This window comes from Thunnus thynnus, chromosome 5, assembly GCF_963924715.1.
Source record: "Thunnus thynnus chromosome 5, fThuThy2.1, whole genome shotgun sequence".
Lineage (NCBI taxonomy): Eukaryota > Metazoa > Chordata > Actinopteri > Scombriformes > Scombridae > Thunnus > Thunnus thynnus.
The window spans coordinates 25,158,419-25,177,512 of record NC_089521.1 but is presented as its reverse complement, the minus strand read 5'-3'; the positions used below and the strand labels follow the sequence as shown (position 1 = coordinate 25,177,512).

The 19,094-nt window shown below is 38.8% G+C and overlaps 2 protein-coding genes across 3 annotated transcripts; one reads left to right on the top strand and one right to left on the bottom strand.

The window, feature by feature from the left end:
• Positions 1 to 673: 673 nt before the first annotated feature.
• LOC137183357 (aldo-keto reductase family 1 member D1-like) lies at positions 674 to 5,209 on the bottom strand. Its single transcript, XM_067590354.1, has 9 exons — positions 5,073 to 5,209; positions 4,652 to 4,819; positions 4,428 to 4,544; positions 3,747 to 3,824; positions 3,040 to 3,162; positions 2,013 to 2,122; positions 1,489 to 1,654; positions 1,236 to 1,318; positions 674 to 1,075 (listed from the first exon to the last, which is right to left on the bottom strand). Exons 1-9 carry the CDS (start codon positions 5,163 to 5,165, stop codon positions 1,033 to 1,035), a joined length of 981 nt encoding a protein of 326 aa, XP_067446455.1. The 5' UTR covers positions 5,166 to 5,209; the 3' UTR covers positions 674 to 1,032.
• A 1,153-nt stretch (positions 5,210 to 6,362) lies between these two features.
• LOC137183356 (transcription intermediary factor 1-alpha-like) lies at positions 6,363 to 18,130 on the top strand. Of its 2 annotated transcripts, XM_067590352.1 has the most exons (18): positions 6,363 to 6,965; positions 7,161 to 7,279; positions 7,564 to 7,711; positions 8,084 to 8,216; positions 9,108 to 9,224; positions 9,353 to 9,467; positions 9,655 to 9,801; positions 9,982 to 10,096; positions 11,416 to 11,792; positions 12,908 to 13,045; positions 13,185 to 13,290; positions 13,388 to 13,445; positions 13,705 to 13,837; positions 14,012 to 14,364; positions 14,539 to 14,674; positions 16,046 to 16,120; positions 16,571 to 16,726; positions 16,837 to 18,130. In XM_067590352.1, the coding sequence occupies exons 1-18, from the start codon at positions 6,689 to 6,691 to the stop codon at positions 16,996 to 16,998; spliced, it is 2,865 nt and encodes a 954-aa protein (XP_067446453.1). In that variant the 5' UTR covers positions 6,363 to 6,688; the 3' UTR covers positions 16,999 to 18,130. The 2 variants fall into 2 exon arrangements, with proteins under 2 accessions (XP_067446453.1, XP_067446454.1); XM_067590353.1 differs by lacking the exon at positions 16,837 to 18,130 and having other exon boundaries at positions 16,081 to 16,120; positions 16,571 to 16,613.
• The last annotated feature ends 964 nt before the right edge of the window (positions 18,131 to 19,094 follow it).

The following is a 19,094-nucleotide window of genomic DNA, read 5'->3' as shown; positions in this document are numbered from 1 at the left end:
CCATTTACTAGTTATATTTGACTTGGTCTTTGGGTTTAATTGACTGTCTTGTTAACAAATTGTTTTAGTTTCTCTAACAACATCGCATTTCAAAACTAATGCTAACTAATGCATAATCTATAGTAATAACCAGCTTTTCTCAAACACTCCTTTCCAGTTACATCTATCAAAGATGCTTAACATTCATTCACATGTACATTTATTTAAATTAGCTAAAGCTAGAGCTATTCTTTATATTGGGTATTTTTGAGATTGTTGAGAAACCTTTAAGAGGCCATTTTTATATGTTTTTATTTTGGACTGACTAACTTCTATATCTGGGTTGTTTGCTCTAACACAGCTGACTTTTTAACCTCGCCTGGAACAGGTCAACTTTTATTGTTTAAAAAATGTGCCGTGAAGGCCAGGAGTGACACACTCACGGTAAAAAAAACAAAGGTTGTCATTCTTTCCTTTAAACACTATCAATATCACAAGCAGTGCTGCCTGAGAAGGAATCAGCCACTGCTTAATATAGAGAAATATAGAGATCACATGGCCATCATGATGTATCTGAAAAAAAACAGATAATGTAAAGACAAACCTGGATGACTATTTAAGTAAACCACAGAAGCCATAGTCAACATGTAGTTCTCAAAATATGATGTCTTTTGCCACATTCAATCCAAAGGTCTTATTTTCAAACCAAACTTTATTTATGGCAGCAATTCAATGCAACAATTCATTTAAATCTTCTTTTAAAATTACATGTGCATCACATGAGACTCATATGAAACTCACATCCAACAAATAAACTGCTTTGTCAGCACACAATAGAACTGGATGTTTTCCTTGAAAGTCAGTATGTGTACTCTTCATTCGCTGTGAACTAGAGCCCTCTAGTGTTTAGTATGAAAATGAACCAGAAAATACATCATTGAATAGTTTATTAGTTAAGTAAGGTTGTTGATGATGCCAACAAGTCTGAATCCATGTTTTGTTCTTATTAGCTGTATGACAGGAAGTTATGCACATCACAAATAATGAAAAGGTTTAATATTCATCATGAAATGGGTACTCTGGATGGTCACTCCACCTGTGTCAAAACAAAAAAAAAAGTGTTATTGTTTGAGCATAATGATGAGGAAGATACATATACATATTTGTCTTTTAGAAAACTTTTCTTGAATTATACAACAGCGCAAAGCAACACACCACAATACAAATTACACAGTGCAGTATTTAGTTACACTTACATCGGTAGCTCCACAAAACGAATATTTTTGTTCAGTGCTTCAATAGCTTTCATTTCTTCGTCGGTGAGTGAAAAATCAAATATCTGTAACAAAAACAAAGGTTCTATGAAAATCATTTAAATGAATTTATGAATACTGTATAAAATAGAATATTTGGTGGCATAATATCTTATTGACAAGTGCATTTACTGTGTATATCAATCCCCACATGCCCTGGTATAATAAAAGGGGGGGAAAAAGTATTTAAGTAAACCTGGAAGTTGTGTTTGATTCTCTCGGGGTTGAAGCTCTTTGGGATCACTACAACTCCTCTTTGGACATTGAAGCGCAGAGCCACCTGGGCACTGCTCTTATTGTACTTTTTCCCAATGGATACAATCAGCTCATCATCCAGCAGTGGAGGACACGTTAAATTCACCCTAAGCCAAAGACAGAGAAGCAAATTTAAGTGTCAAGGCTGATAAAGCGGTATCACTTTAAGAAATATTTGACACTGGCCAATCACATTACATTACCAATAAAATAGAGGTTATTTTACTTTGCAGATTTTGCTCATTCACTTATCCGTATTTCTCCCTGTTTCCCCTGCCTTTGAATAAATATTGCAGGGAATTTTGGTGTCATGTGATTGTCTAAAAATGCTGTTTCAAAGGTTTTTCCATGAATGCAATTCCAGGGGGAAAAAAAAAAATTACAAAGTATCATCTGTCAGCAACTTATTTTTAAAAATATCAGACCGGCCTTGAAAAAAATTAATGTCTCCTTAAATCTTCATACCAGGATGCATCTCTGGAGGAGCCAATTGGGCAGTAGCCAACAATCACAATGTCATTCTGACGACAGTACTCCAGAAGCTTGGGTTGTGTGAAGTACGGGTGGCATTCAACCTAAGCAAGAAGAAAATACACAAGAATGTTGTCTTGGGAGAAAAAACATAAGAAATACATTGATTAAATACAAATTTGGCCTCAAGTAGTCATTAAATGTACACCTTTTACTCTTCCATAAAGAAAAGTTACATTTTTTAAGAAGGACCCACACTTGTTAATACAATTTAAACTAAAGGGAGATGCATTTTGATATAGTTTTTTTACTATTTCATTTAAAGGACCAGTGTGTAGAATTTAGTGGCATCTAGCAGTGAGATCCCTTCCAAGCAAGTACGAGACCTATGATGGCTGCGAAATTTGTCAAAAATGCAAAAGGCCCTCTCTAGCCAGTGTTTGGTTTGTCTCATCTGGGCTACTGCAGAAACATGGCGGTGCAACATGGCGGCCTCCGTGGAAGAGGACCCACTCCCTCTGCAGATATAAAGAACTCATTCAAAGGTAAGAAAAACACGATGATTCTTATTTTCATGGGATTATACACTAATTAAAACATACTTATGAATATTATATAACATTTCTGCCAAGTCTGTTCTGCTAGATAACACTAAATTCTACATACTGCACCTTTAAGTTTGTTCAGTATTGAGCACACATTAGCAGTCTGTAGGATAAACAGCTATTCCAACTTTTAGGAATGCGGGAATGTTCACCAACAATAACTAACTAAATAATAGATATCTATATGTAATTTGATCATAATAAGACAGATCATTTCACCAAATAATGGTAAATCCTTCAATCAAGTAAGGGTATTTAGGGTTTTTTTTGTATTTCTTTTACATTTACTTGAATGAAAAGCAGAACTTTGCCACAAAAATGTACTATACTACATATGCTACTGTATCTCTGATGTCAGTGAGGGCAGACTGTCCTCCTAAGAAAAGGTAGAAGCTAAAGAGACAAGGAGGGCTCACCTGGTTGGATACAGGCTTGTGCTTGAGGCCAGGTTTGTTCAGCAGCAGTTCCAGCTGTCTGCGGTTGAAGTTGGAGACTCCCAGAGACTTAACCAGCCCTGCGTCTACGCAAGCCTCTAAAGCCTGTTGAGAGGACAAGATATATGGTAAATCCCCTCAAAAATGTACTATGATTGTCTTTACAGACTCACTGAGATAGTGCAGAAAAACATAAAGCAGTGTGCACTGAAGAAAAAAAGATAGATCTATGAATACAGGTTTACTATTTATGGCATTGTCTTTGACAGTCTCTGATGCTGCAGCAAAGAATATTCCAGCAGCAATATTGAAGTATAAGAAGAAGAACATCACATGCATGCCATGTGATATTCGTCCATCTCAAAGTGGTTGATTCATTGTTTAATGTTTTTATTTTCTTTGATGACATTAATGGCATACAGTATATTCAAAGCACCACTGAATGCAAAAGAAAAAAAGGCAGATCCTTAAAGATGGAGAAGGGAGAGCCAATTTTAAGTAGCAACCCTGGATCAAATGAAATTACACTGATTTTACATTCATATTATAGCTGTTTTTGATGTGCTTCATATGTTTAGTTCATACTCGTAATATCGGAAGGAAGAGAAACCAACAACGAGAAGATGAGCAGGATTGTCTGAAAAAGCATCATGCAAAGTTGTCAAAAAGCAGGACTGTTGAAAACTCACCTCCCATGTTGCACGGAGGTCTGTGTGGTGGTAGATGTGTTTTCCATTCTGATCTTTAGGATAGAAATCTTTTCCAGGCTAAAATTTAAGCATAATTTAAACAATACTTGCACTTTCTTAGTGGGTATGATCTGGTCATGGTGATGCTGTAATATTACATAAGTGGCATATACAAATATCTAACAACTACCAAAAAGCATATGCTTATTATGCATTGTGTATTAATCTAGCCAAACTGGTCTAGTTGCCCAGTGATAACCCTGGCTGACTAATCTTATCCCAAAACTTAAACCAAGCATCAGCCACATGCCACACATGAGCTACTGTAACAGCTACCATACATAAATATACAAGTTAATGGTGCTGTTTCATGCAATATCACACAAAAATATGAAAATATATGATTATTTTGTCCAAAACTGTATGTTGAATGTGGCCATACAGATGTTTTGTTTCATGTTAGCATTTCTGATTCTATCTTTCTTTTACATTGATTGATCTTCATTTTGAAACCAAAGTTTCTTCTTAGTTTGGACAATTACTTTTGGATAAGGGAAATTATAACAGCATTATCTAAACTAAACATTACCACTATCACCGTATGTAGGGACAATGTCCAAACAATAAACAGATGGCTGATAAATTAACTACCACCTAAGTGTGTATGTGTGTACTAGAAACCTTGAAGGCCATGGGAAGCTCAATGATATAAAGATCCACATAATCTAGTTTCAAGGCTTTCAGTGTCCTCTCCAAGGCCGGTCTCACCAACTCTGGTGGGTGGAAGGTATTCCAGAGCTGAAGAAGATAACAGAGATCTACTTAGAAAACAGTTGCAGTTAACTCATTGTGGAGAACAGCACATGCTTCAGTGTTTAAATGTCAAAATCAGAGGAACTTATTACCTTTCCGCAGTAAAAGATGTCCTCTCTTCTAACGGTTCCATCAGCAATCTTTTCCCTAATGGCTTGGCCAACTTCGTGCTCATTGAAATACACCAATGCCCCATCAAAGTGCCTGTAACCCACATCTATGGCCAGCTTGACACATTCAAGTGCTGTGCCTTTTGGTGTCTATCAGAAATCCACAAAAAAATTGACATATTTTATTATTACTTTGTATATTCAAATATTTGACCTGGTTTTGATTTAGTCATGCTGTAGCTTGTGCAAATATCCATTCTTGTTCTGATGATATATTCATTTTTACAATGACATTACAAACACTTGTAAATGTAACAATCACTACAAGCAATAAAAACAGACCCTCCTGGTTAAGCAGTCTTTAACAAACCTTGTTCTTGTGCAAATGTAAAATCTTTCTCACCGTTCGAGGGTCCCCATAAGTGCCCAATCCCAGCAGTGGAATACGGTTTCCATCCCTGAGAGGAATACTGTGGTTTTCTGCAGTCAGATTCATGTTTGAGCCAATGCGGATGAACAGAACTGCTCTCTAGCCTGACTAATAGGTAATTTATTGCATGACCCTGAACATTGGACCTTGATGCTATAACTTCCATGTACTTAAATGTGTACTTCTTAAAGACGGCATTTGATTTGCAGACTTGAGTTACACTCAAACAGGTGGACCTGGCAATGATGATGAACTTGCAGAACTTTTGGGCTGCGCATTGTGGCATATTGTGCTGTTAGGAAGGTTTTAAATTATGTTTTGTTTAAAATGTTTGCAATAAAAGGTGAAGTCAAAGGGTTAATTCCACCAGTCAGCTGCCAAATCTCCCCGCCTCCTACCCTTCATAATCTTATGTCAATATTAATCAGATTTTCAACATGCATTGTTGTATACCTGATAAAAGAGAATCTTGTTGTTATTATATGTAGTCAAATATTCATTGATTATGATGGGGTTTTTTTTTTATTTTCATCCTATTTGTAGTGTTTGTTTGCTTTTTAAATAACTGTACATGTATAGATCTTGTCTTATATATATTTGTGTGCACTAATGTACCCCAGAAAGACTAGCAACCATGTCAGTGGAAGCTAATGGGGATCCTCTTAACAATAAACAATACATACTTGAAAGCCATACCAAAAAAAATTGAACAAATGTTTTTTAATAACAAAAAATAAATCAAAGATTTCCTCAAACTGACTGTTGATCACCATGCATTTAAGTGATAGTGTAGCATTATTGCATTTGACATAAAAAATCCTACCCAGTTTTTTCTGGTACTTTGATATTTAAAATTTGTAATAATGGAATTTAATTGAGTCCACTCACCTTCAGGCATATATTTATATGATATAAATGATAGTTATGGTTCTTAAAGGATGGAAAGGGTTTAAATTATTTATTTTCTGAGCATAATTATACTGTAAATCTTTTGGTGTTGTCAGGTTTCTATTATCACTACAACTTTCAGTGATAAAGCCCAAATTTATTGGAGGGCAAACCAATGTAAACAATGATGTAACATACATACTCGGCCAATAAATTACAGCAGTTGTGTTAATTAATAACCACGACTCCTTAGTAATGCTCTAATTCTCAGAGTGAACTCAAACATCAGCCATTGACCTGTAGAGTTTGCCCTCCATCACTCAGCTCAATGTTCCTCCTATCAGAGCGCGCACTCTTTAGACCCCACCCCTCGTGTGCAGCAACGAGCTCGTGCGGTGCAATTTGAGCAACATCTGCGGCACGCAAGCGTACGACACCCTTTTTTTGCCACAGGTTAGATGCTCCAATTGATATATTGGCGTTTTATGAAAAGATAACGTGAGTAGAATTATTAATGCGGTGTTTAAAAAAGACTGAACCGACTGAGAGTGAGGAGGGAAAGCAGGTGTGAGAAGATGCTCTCTACGGGAATTGCAGGAGGAAAATGACACTTGAGCCTGATTTGCTTGCCTGTGTGTGTGTACATCTTCTGCACGCACATCTAGCCATAGGTGGACAGAATTTGGATAAAAGTGCAACAAATGGAAGGACAGACAGACAAACAGGAGTTGTTGGATGCTGCTGTCATCATCGTTGAGAACGAAGCTGAAAGCATGCCAGTGCAAGAGGAGAAGTCCGGTGCAACCGGACAGAATTACCTGGACACTTGCCCCGTTTGTCATCTAAACTTTCATAGTCGAGAACCCAAACTTCTACCGTGTCTGCACTCTTTTTGCAAGAAATGTTTGCCTTCACCCTCGAGGAATTTGGCCACCACAGAGCCGCCAAACCCCCAGGTTGACAGCGCGACCAAACCACGTGAGTCACTTGTTTACAAACAATAACCCTGGATCGATACAGGGTATCACCTTCTTCCCTTTATGCAAGAGAGGGAAGATTCCTTGTGGCCCTGCAAAGCTGTTGTGTGCACAAATGTGTGAACTGCTTGCAATCAAGTTACTGATTTACACTAAATGTGTGTGTGTGTGTGTGTGTGTTCCTGTTGTATTCCAGTCAACGTGATCCGCTGTCCGGTGTGCAGGCAGGAGTGTATGGAGGTAGATGTGATGGAAAATGTCTTTGTGAAGGACTCAGTGGAGGCTCCCAGCAGCACAGTGGAGAGGACAGTCCAGGTTAGTAAGAAAATGCATCACTTTTTAAGTTAAATGTCATGATATTTTGAAATGGTATGAGAGAGTAACTGATATTATAAAGGCGTTCAATTTAAACAGCAGAGATAAAAACCTGTGTCCTCTCTTGGCATCACGTACACCCAAGGTGCTTCACAACAGGAGTAGCAATTGAGTTGAGTGGGTATGACCACTTTTCCCACTCTGACATCATTCTTGCAGATAAAATTGGATGTAATTTGCAGAGGATGCATCAGTCTCTAATGCCTCGTGTTACCTGTCCATAGCTCTGCATGACCTGTGAGGACAACACAGAAGCCGCCGGATTTTGTGTTGACTGTGTTGAGTACCTGTGTGCCACCTGTGTGGAAGCCCACCAAAGAGTCAAATTTACCAAAGACCACACCATCAGACAGAAGACAGAAGTATCACAAGGTATTCTGACCAGTGTCCTTACCTCTGTTATTTCCTTCAGTGAAATACTTGTGGTGTTTCCATGACGAAGGGAAGAGCTATTATGGTATCAGCACAACACGTTTTGCTCTGGGTTCAATGTAAAGTATTTTTAAAAATCCAATACATGATGTTTAATTGATACATCAAAATTTAACATAAAGTATATCAAAAATAAAATCTCTACTGCTAGTGTTCAAAATAAACTTTTAAGCTCAGTTACTGTAAGCATTATTTTAAACATTAGCTTGAGACATACGGTCTAAAGTGACAGTTCTCAGGCAATGGATATAACAAATAATGTCATGTACCTCAAATGAAGATTCAAATGATGAGCACTCTGTTGTTTTCCAGAGGTGCATGATGTGTCGACTCAGAGGCCGATGTTCTGTGACGTCCACAAACAAGAGCCACTGAAGCTGTTCTGTGAGACCTGTGACCTGCTAACCTGTCGTGACTGCCAACTGGTCAAGCACAAGGACCACAAGTACCGTTACAATTTATAATACAATATCATTTAATGGCTTGATTGCCTGCATAGAAATTTCAATTTTGTTTGATATTTACATTAACTTAACAAAACCATACAGTTCAATGTGATGTGCCTTAACTCAACCATCAGGCATGTGATTTTTTATAAATAAGCACTACATGAATATACATTTTGATATTCAAAATATTATCATGGCTATCATAACTTGATGTCAAACCAGTTGAGGAGGGGAGGGGCAAAAACTTAACAAAAGTACATTACTAATATTACTATACATAACCTTGGTATGTTTTTATCTTGTGTCCATTGACTTAAAGGATATGGCTGGCGATTTTCTATATTTTTCTTATTGTCAGTAAATCTTATGTACAGAGCCAAACCAACAATGAATTGATCCTACTTACAAGCATTGTGTGTGCATCCAAAGCCTCATATATTGCATTCCTCTGTACCGTAGACCACTGTTGTCCAAACCTTTGACTTTGTGCCGAAATTGTTTGAGAAATTTACAATGTAGTCCAAAGTCAAGAGGTTGTGATATGTAGCACAGCAAAGCTCTGTAAACAGAACTACATTCCCAGGCATGCACAGTGTTGTCTGCCTTACACAGAACTACTCTCCAGAGACTGAAAATGTGATCTCTGTTAGTAGTCATTGTGACGAAATAACATGTTACCCAGGGCAATGATGTTTCTCACTGATGTGTTTTTAATAGTTTTTGGACAATAACAGAGGTCTACAGTACAGAGGAATAAGACGTACCAGACTTTGGATACACACACTACTTGTAAATAGGATCAGATCATTGCTGGTTTGGCTCTGCACATGAATAAGACAAATATAGAGAATCATCAGCCTCATCCTTTAATGATCTTTTTGGATTAGTTACCAGTTTCTGGAAGATGCTTATAAAAACCACAAACAGCACATGGAGAACATGACCCAACAGCTGCAGGAGAAAAAGAAAGTCATTGAAGAAGTGTCAAACTCGATAAACCATGGGTATGTATCTCCACATACACACATATGGCAAGTACTGAAACTGTGAAACCATAAAGTAAATTTATAGGTGCTTAAAGTTTATGGCGGTCTTTGAAAAAGTTCGTCATGATGTTATTTAATTCTTGCAGACTACTTCAAGCTGATCAGACCCGTACATCTGTTCACAATGAAATAAAGAACTCCATCTGCAGTTTAATCCTTGAGATTAACAAGAAGGGCAAGATGCTGGTCAATCAACTTGAGGTATGACAACAAGTAATGTTATTTTCCATATTAGTTACACGCTGTACCTGTAGCTTACCATAGTGTTTCCAGAGGAAAAACAGTACTTGCTTGCAAGCTCAGTTGACTGCCTTATCCTGCGGCCCAGAGAGCACATCCCCTTAAGCCATTTGAACACTGCAAATGTTCATTTATTCATGTTTTCCAGGCTGTAACAAAGGATCATGAGTGCGTCTTGCAAAAGCAACAGGAGGACATCGGCTATCTATCCAGACACCTGGATCATGTCATCGGCTTCACCAAGTGGGCCACAGCCAGGAATGGAGGCACAGCCCTCTTGTACTGTAAACGTTTGGTAAGGCCTGTCTGATGATTTATCCACTCTACAGTATCTCATCACAGTCTTATTTTCCTGATGTGAAACTCCTGTTAGGAGCCAGATCTATCTTGGACTGGATGAAGTGGGAACATATGTCTTTTGTAACACACAAGTGCCCTCATCTGAAAATTATTAATAACACCCCTTCTGTTGCAGATTCTGTTTCAGATTGGAAACCTCCTGCGGGCAAAATGCAGTACCTCGTTTATACCACAGAGCACTGTACGGTTCCAGTGTCGATCCTCTTACTGGGCCTCAAATGTTGATCTGGGTAAGACATAAACAAATGTCTCTGTAATAGCAGCTAATCTAGAACCACCCTGAGAATGGATTTGTTTTGTACTTGGCACATCAGTGGTAACTGTTGTTTTCTGTCACTTTTGATACCTTTAAACCTCACTTAAATTTAACTGTAGTGTATTACCGGCTAATTTTAAGAATAATGTTGAAAAGGTCAAATGCTTCACAATCTCCTGTCACAAGATTGTGCCCACACCAATCATTTTGAACATGAAATGTTCCAACTGAGGTGACTCCTGATGGACTGATGGACTAAAAAAGTCACATGATGGTAGTGGGCTATGTTTGTACTGTAAAACCTGCAAAAACCACAAGAAGTTACTGTTAGCTCCTTCACTCTCATGTTTTTTGTCTTGCCGATTGTATCTGTCCCTCAAAAGCGACTGCTGCTCTTTTAAAACTCACTGATTAAACAGTCATATTCTCTGAACAACATCAAAACAGAATAGTGAATTGTATACGTTATTTACCTTGACACCGCATCAGAAGAGGTGTTCCACCACACACCAGTCAATTTTGTATCTCACCGTTCTCCCAAACCCTCTTATTATTGTTGCTTGTCTATAGGGGTTGGGTCATTCTAGCAATGGTTAGTGCATGACTGATTGTGTGATGAAATAAATTTAAAGTATTTCGATCACTCGCTGCCACTTTATTCATGCAAATCTCACCGCTTCATAGAGCTTTGCTGGTTCTCCTTCATCATTTTGAATCGGAGGTCAAGCTCAAAAGAATTCTGTGGGCCCAGAGCTTGACAGGGTCCCAAACTGCTGCCAGATTGTTGCAGTTGCAACTCATTCGTGCTTGCGATTTGGGCTGAAAAAGATTAGTTAGTCAACAGAAAATTAATCGCCGGAAATATTGAGAATTCTTTAATGGATTTAGTCAAGCATATTATGCTATTATCAAATAAAAATCCCAAACATTTTGTGCCTCCAGCCTTCCTAATATGTGGATTTTTGAATGTCAAAACAAGCAATTTGAAGACATCAACTTTGGCTCTGGGAACGTGTGATTCCCAGCGTTTTATCCACATTTTATATTCTAAACAACAACAATCTAAAACATTTTAACAGGTTAATTGATACTTTAATCAATAATTTAATTGATAAAATTATCATTAGTTGCAGTCCTACTTAATACCCCCCAAAAGTTTCCCAAACCTTTCACTGTATTACTGCCTAAACCCTCTCTTCACCACAGTGCTCTGGAGAGGTTTTGCCTTTATTGTGCATTTTTTCCATCCCTACTTGTTATGCTCATCCTGTCTCTGTGTGTATGTCCCCTCAGGCTCTTTAGTGGTGGAGAGTGTACCAGGACATCAGCTGGGAGGTTTTCAGGGTATCCCGCATCAGCTCTCCCACCCTGGGCAGGGCCCCTCAGGCTCACCCCACAGCTTTGCCTTAGGAGCCCCCCATAATACTCTGGCTCAACTCCAGATGCAGGTGGACAAACTGAACCCACAGACCCACTGGCAGCCCCAGCCACCTCCTCCACCTTGGACATGGTACCAGAGTGTCCGACTCCAGCGAACCATCCCGGGGCCCCTTCAAGGAGGCTCTCCCTCCCACTGTATGCCTCCTCAACAAGGCCGCAGGTTTATGGTGCCTCCCCCTAACCATGTCAGTCCAACCAGCAGCCTACCGAGCCCTGGGTTTACGCCCCAGGTTAGTGTGCATTTCTGTGTATGAGTGATGAGTGTGCACATGTTCATGTGTCCGTTTGACTGACAAGCCCTCTTAACAAGTAGCGACAGCTGATGGCATTGTCCTAAATAGAGCTGACAGCCTTCACATCCTGGGCAATTTATGTCTTTCCTTGTCAAGATGGATTTGAGTCTTGGACAAGCTTATGACTCAAAATCATAAAACAGCTAAATCTGCAGTACAACAGCAGCCAGCATGTGACACGGGACGGACCTAAGACTCCACGAGAGGTGGTTGATAATATCTCATCATCCAAGTTGTTTAGTCTAGTTCACAGGGTGTTTTGGTTCGAGCTCTGAAGTATAAGCTCATTCACAACACAATAGTGGTGTGTGAAGTGCGCACATAAGTTGCATCATACTGATGTGAACAAGCTGTTATAGTTGTATAATGAACTCTGGGGTATTCTCCACAGTTAAGAAATACACAAGTGTTCTTGCATCATGCATGTTTTACTACACGTCATGTGTAGTAAACAGTACTGCTGAGTAGGTTTTTAGATTGTGTTAGCTTTTGTTCTCCTTTAACCACGATATGATGAACTTAAAGGAAAAGGAAGGAATCATGTAACTTTTGTATAAAGAAAAGCTGAATTGGTAAGGTAAGTTTCAAATCTCTCTGTTGTTTCACAGCCTTTTTACTGTTAACATCAGTGAATTCTTTGAAGGTTTTGTAAGTTTTGTTGATGTTGATGAAAATGGTTAGAATCAAAGTAAGTAAATGCAATGTGAAGTGTGATATCGTTAGTATAATGTAATGGGGTAAAACGGAAACAGAAATATTCTCTAGAAGCGCTATTTTTCTTCATACACTGCAAGTAGAGAAAGGTTAACTGCACCTGCAAGATTATATGGACTAAAAATAAGTCAGGCACATCTGTTTGAAAGATCTGAGTCTTTTGTTTATGGTTTAGTCTGTGTTCTGGTTGTTGCCAAGGGGCGTCAACCCACACAGCCACACAGGAGTAATGAAAGTGCACCTTTCATCTCCACCTCCACCATCACATGCTTGACAGGAATGTAGAATTAATGCAGTATTTCCCTTCATCTTTCTGTTTATCCTTCATGCATTTGAAGCCTCTGAGGGGGATGGCAAGCAGCTCCAGCTACCAACCCAAACCTATGGATGTATTTTCCCCTTCACCTTTGTACACTTATATAACACCGCTCCCCATTAATGGTGGCGGCGTCAGTTCGTCTCAACCACGACAGATGGCAAGTGACTCCATTCATTAATGTACAGTATATCAATAACTTTGAACCAGTTAAATGTTGTGACTGCATCTCTTTCTGAAATATATTGTTATACATTATATTTTTCTGTGTAGTAAATGGCATGCAATGCTGTGTTTAGATTGAGACCACATATCTGAACAGGAGGAGTGATTCAGGTGCTCCAATATATACACTTAAACCAAACTATCCTCAGAGCCTACAGCCTCCTTTACCACATAGAAATGGTATGTCATTGTCATCAATGTCATTTGTACTTTTGACTCTATGTATTGTTGTATTCTTGATAAAGTAATACACACACTGATTTCAATTCCTCCCAAGTGCAAGGACAGCAGTATTCACCAGGGTACGCTGCTGTATCCCAGGAGGAGAAACCAGGGTAAGCAGACAGCTGTGCACACACACACACACACACACACACACACACACACACACGCACACACACGCACACGCCCACACGCACACACACACACACACTCACACATGCACACACACACACAAAAGCTCAGATTTTCTCTCTGTCTCCAAATTTGTGTTGTCCTGAACAGTGTTACCTTAATATGACCTCAGTCCCTTGTGCCATTGATGTCTCCAGTGAAATTCACTTTATTCCAATTGGTTGTTGCTTTGCTCCCAAGGACTATCGCCTGGAAACCTCTAGAAACACAACAAACCAATGGAGTAGTGGGCTCAGCTGTCAAGAAAAGACGAAGGTCGTCACCAGGGCCCATCATTGTCATCAAAGATGAGCCCGATGATGACAGCAGCTATGTAAGAAGACAATACACTTCTATTACAGTCCACTGTGTGTTCCATATATAGATGAGACCTTTGGTAGATGCTTTTATCTGACTCACATGGAGTATGCATCTACAAATTCAGCCACAGACTTGATTGTATCAGTCGTTATTTATCGCAGCTTGTTTGTTTTGTTGTGAATTTAAGGTACAAGTCAACCAAAGAGCCAACCTTCCTGACAGCACAGGCGACCAACACCAAATCAGTGTCCAAGTTGAGGGGTACAAGGTCCCAACTCCACCTCAAAGAATAGACAACAACCTCCAAAGCCCTTCACAGCCTCCCAGTAGCCCACAGGACCAAAGTAAATCTAATGCTCCAAATCACATCCGTTCACTGGGAGGAGAACAGCAGGTAGACCAGCATCAAGCTTGGCTGGAAGACCCTAATGAAGTCTTGTGTGCTGTGTGTCACACTGGTGGAGAGCTGCTGTGCTGTAATAAGTGTTCCAGAGTTTTTCACCTTACGTGCCACATTCCAGCTCTCCTCAACTCTCCCAGGCAAGCTTTGTCAGATGAAATTTATTTTTCATTGGTCTGAGATGGAAACTTCATTACTCATGTTTTTTTTTTCATGATTGTGCTAGAATCAAGAAATTGTGGTCACCTGAGAAAGAAGATAACCCTTAAACTTAAGAATAAGTTTGTTTTGTATTGTCTTTTTTTTTTTTTTAGCGGGAAATGGCTTTGCTCTCTCTGCCGTGACCTGTTAGTGCCTGAGATGGAGTATGACTGTGAAAGCAAACCTGAAGCCAAAACAGTAAAAAAGGAGCCAGATTCTGAAGGAGGATTCCCCCCTGTGGACAAACGAGTCAGTACTTTTTTTTTTAATGATAGCAATAATTCGGTTACAATAAAGATATTATAAGAAATTGTTAGATTGTCACGTTGAGAGAACCTTACATCAGTTAAAGTTAGGCATTTTAAGTCAGTTAAGTCATACAGTTTCAGTTCTGCTGTTCTAATTAGCTTGAAAAACGCGTCTGTGATTTAGTTCAATTCAAGAACAGTTCAGCACCATAATGTTATTCATCCCAATCAGGGAATCTAAAAATATGCATAGTAGAGCACAGACTCACAAATCATCATGATGAAATAAGTATTATTGGTACTTAAGCGATTCTCCACTGAAAATCTATATTTTGAATATCATATTATATATCAATATCATACCGTTGAGACATTCAGCGTTGACTCTGTCTTCAGTTCAGCAGGAGTTCACTCTGTTCCCTGTTCAGCTCAGTGCAAAACCAGGCCCACGCAAGCAGTATTTATAAGGCAGCTCTGCAGCCACCTATTTGCCACAGTTATGACACAACATTTTCTTTTTCTTTTATGGTATTACTTTATATCACAACTGAGCTGACATCAGTGCTTTCAGTCGCCAGTGAGGAGTGCTTCACTGCTAAAAGTTACTGATTCAGTCAGTGACAATTATGATTCAGTATAGTTAGTTCAGTTTAAAGACTCAATGTTCAGTTAGAAGTTCATAAGTTAACACCTCTAATGAGCTGGAGGTGAGGATTAGCATATGGACAGACAACAAATAGGTGGTTTTAGAGTTTTCTATGGATAACGTGATACTTTTTTTCCCACTGTGAAAACTGGTTACTGTTGTAATCCATTGAAACTCACTGACCACAGCTAGCATGCTGCATGAAGGAACTTTTTGAGACATCTTTCAGGAATGGGGGTTTAATACGCATAAATATACTCTGTATACTCTGTAGGTGTAGTGTTAATACTCTATACTTTAATAAATTATCTCTAATCACTCTGAGCCTAGCAACCATATTGCTTTTACTATTATCCAGCAAATATATCGTAAGTAAGTAAGAAAATACCAGATCTACTGACAAATGTTCTTTTTGTATTCCAATGGTATGTTTATCAAAGTATCTTAAAAGCAATATATCACTAGACGTCGTGCTTTGCAGTGATTTAAGAACTACTAAGAATCAGTGTTAGGGCTAATAAAGATGCTTAAATAAGTTATGAGATGCAAACCTCGACAACATGGAGTTGTAAATAATATTTGACCACAGTGGATGGATGTAAGTTTATAACTAAGCAGACGCCATCAACCATTGATTCAAAACTATGACCACAAAGTGTAGTTGGATTGTTGGTTACTTTAACAGCTGATATGTATTAAGTCAGATGTCTTTTTCTAATACTGCAGAAGTGTGAGAGGCTGTTGCTGCACTTGTTTTGCAGTGACCTGAGTTCAGACTTTCAAGATCCTGCATCCCCCTCGGTGAGTGTGGAAACATGGCTGCTGACAGAAGAAAAGTTTACAGGATTAATGTCACATGGAATTACTGTAACTGTAATTTTAATGATGTGAAAACTGCAGTATTTACCAGTTAAGACTTTGATTAGGTAATGTAAATACACAAAGATTTATCTCGCTGTCACAGAAACAGCTTGTAGAAGTTGTTATTACAAGGAACAAACAATGGATAACAGATTATATACTGTATATCATAGTATATACAACACTATATTTGTGTGGAGCACTTGATGAGATTTTTGGCTTGAAATGCTTATCACACAACACATAAAGGAAAAAAAAAATCAATAACCTTTAGTGCACAATGCTGACATGTAATACTTTATGAATATGAGCTATTAATCGTAATTTTACTTTACCATCTGCCCATGAAGTTTTATTGTTTGATCATCTCCCCCTCTCTAAATACTGTAGGTATGTGCTAATACCAGTCAGACTATAAAGGGGCCAATGAATCTTTCCACTGTGAAAAAACGGCTGGACGCTAAGCAGATCATGTGTTACCAAATCACTGCAGAGTTTATATCAGACATCAGGCTCATCTTTGGGAACTGTGCAGTCCTCAGTGAGGTACTATTTGCAAAAAAAAAAACCTGTTTGTCTTTCAATACCAAAAGCATTTAGTCTTGACAGCTGATAATGAATTGCTTTGATCTTTCTTGCGTTTACCTGCATTACAGGCTGATGCTAATATCACCATGGCAGGCAAGAAGCTCAAGGAGTTGTTTGAAGAGCACCTGAAGATCATTTACCCAGACCAGACTTTCCCAGAAATCAAACTGGAGATGGTACCTGCTGCCCCTCCTGACTGTAATCTCTCATGTCTTGATAATATATGCTAGCCTGCAAAGCACCAGCGCACATGTTCAGACTCCCAGGATACAACGAGCTTTCCCAAAGGAGAGGAGGGAGTAGTACAAAAGCATACCTTCCCTTAATCATTTTGGTATTTGACAACACTGCCAGCATCAGATAATATGCAGTGTGTAATACTTCATTGCAAAGATCTATTATACAAATTCAGATCACCAAATCCTTTCAGATGTTTAATGATTAGATTGTTTTACAAGCAAAGAGCCATGATGCAGGGCAACGAATTAGATTTTGTACTCACTGGACTGATCTGCATTGCAGCTGTTGGATCTGCTCTCAATCTGAAGAAAAACCTTCTATCTCCTGCTAAAGCTCAAAGAATCAGACTGGGATTCTTAGCAGGAAATACTTACATACAGTGCATTTCGGTACTTACAGGGTAGAGGCAACTGGCTGTTTTTGTCACTGGTCTCTCTTTTTGGTTAAAGAAATGTATCCATTCTTTCTTGCCATATCACAAGTCGTATTACAAGAGGACGAGGAAGAGACAGACATTAATTCATCGACATTGAGCTAATAGTTGTTGTAGCCAGGTCTGGTGTGTTCTCCCTTTTAAGCTCAGACTCTCTTTACAGCAGTGATCAAAGGAAGAGTGATATCATCATCTTTGATGTTTGTGGTCTGTCTTATGTGGAATGAGATGTGTGTTACAGAGTCCCTCGAGACCAGTAAAATGAAAACATCAAATTAATCAAAGCAGTTTGATAAAACCGCAGACTGTCTGAGATGTATTATTACACAACAATTCTTGGTCTGATTTGTCAGGATTTTTTTGACATACCGCAGAACAATGGATTTAGTGTTGTAAAGGTAAATGTTATCTATTATATTTATTCATTTATGTATGTATGTATGTATGTATTTATTTATTAATGTTTAATTTAAAAAAAAAAAGATTTTATTGTAAAGACCTAAGCGCAGTGCATATGTTATAATATGTGAGATTTTTTTTTTCTGGGATAAGCTTTTGTAACATGCTTTCATACACACACTCATCATTTTCCAATAATCTCCAAGAAGCAAAACATTTAGCCATAAACATACTTGCATGCAAGTTAACTTGCAGGTGTTTACAGGGTCCAATAAAATATGATTAATTCTGGATAAGGAGTCTTTATTGTTGAGCCAATGAGAATTATACAGCATGTTATACTCATTCAGCATCCTATAACTAAATGTTAATGGAGTTGCTTAATGTCCTACTTTAAATCGGCAATTTCAACTTTACAGTTAAGCAAAGCCTCTTTCCTCTTTTAACAGTTGTGTTGAGTGACAGTGAACAAGTCCTTTGGTGTTGAGTGACAGTGAACAAGTCCTTTGGACCCCAGAGGGCAGCCCTCAGACTGCCTGACTGTGTCAGTGGCCCACTGCAGATTGACACAGATGTGGCAAGACAAGCTTTGTTGAGCTTCAAAGGAACTGTACCGCACCCCCACCAACAAGATTAACACTGTTTGAATGCGACCTCGGCCACTCCAATTTCCTCCACCCATGAGCTAGGAGGTCAGCACACTCTGCTGTTTGTTGTTAAAGCCCAAACGTAGATTGGAGGTGGAGAAGAGGAATGAGAGCTTGTAGTTTCAGGAAGGCTAGCAGGCATGAGAAGTTGCCCTCAGATGTTTCCTGTGCTCTTACCAGCTGGGTTGGAGCCTGGCATTAGTTCTGGCTCTGATTTAGGTCTTACATGGCTCTTAAGGGACTATATCTTTAAAGTCTTTCCACATTACACTGGGCACAGATAAGATTAAAGACAGGTCAGCAGTAAAGGGGTGCTCTTTGTTGTTGTGATAGCTTTTACTTTACGGCCACAATCTTGGCTGATAACTGCAGGAACTGTATCTATTACACAGCCATACCAGGTGTTTTGGGATGTTTTACTCCTGACAATTTTTTTCAAGTTATGTTATAGTGGGTTTTTTTGTTTTTGTTTTGTGTGTGTGTGTGTGTTATTCTACCTTCCATGCACTGGTTTTCATTTTGTTTTGTCATGGTATTAACATCAACTTGCCAAAAACCTGCTCAAGTTAGGTAATCCATTACAATACACAGCATGTCTTCTTTTGCT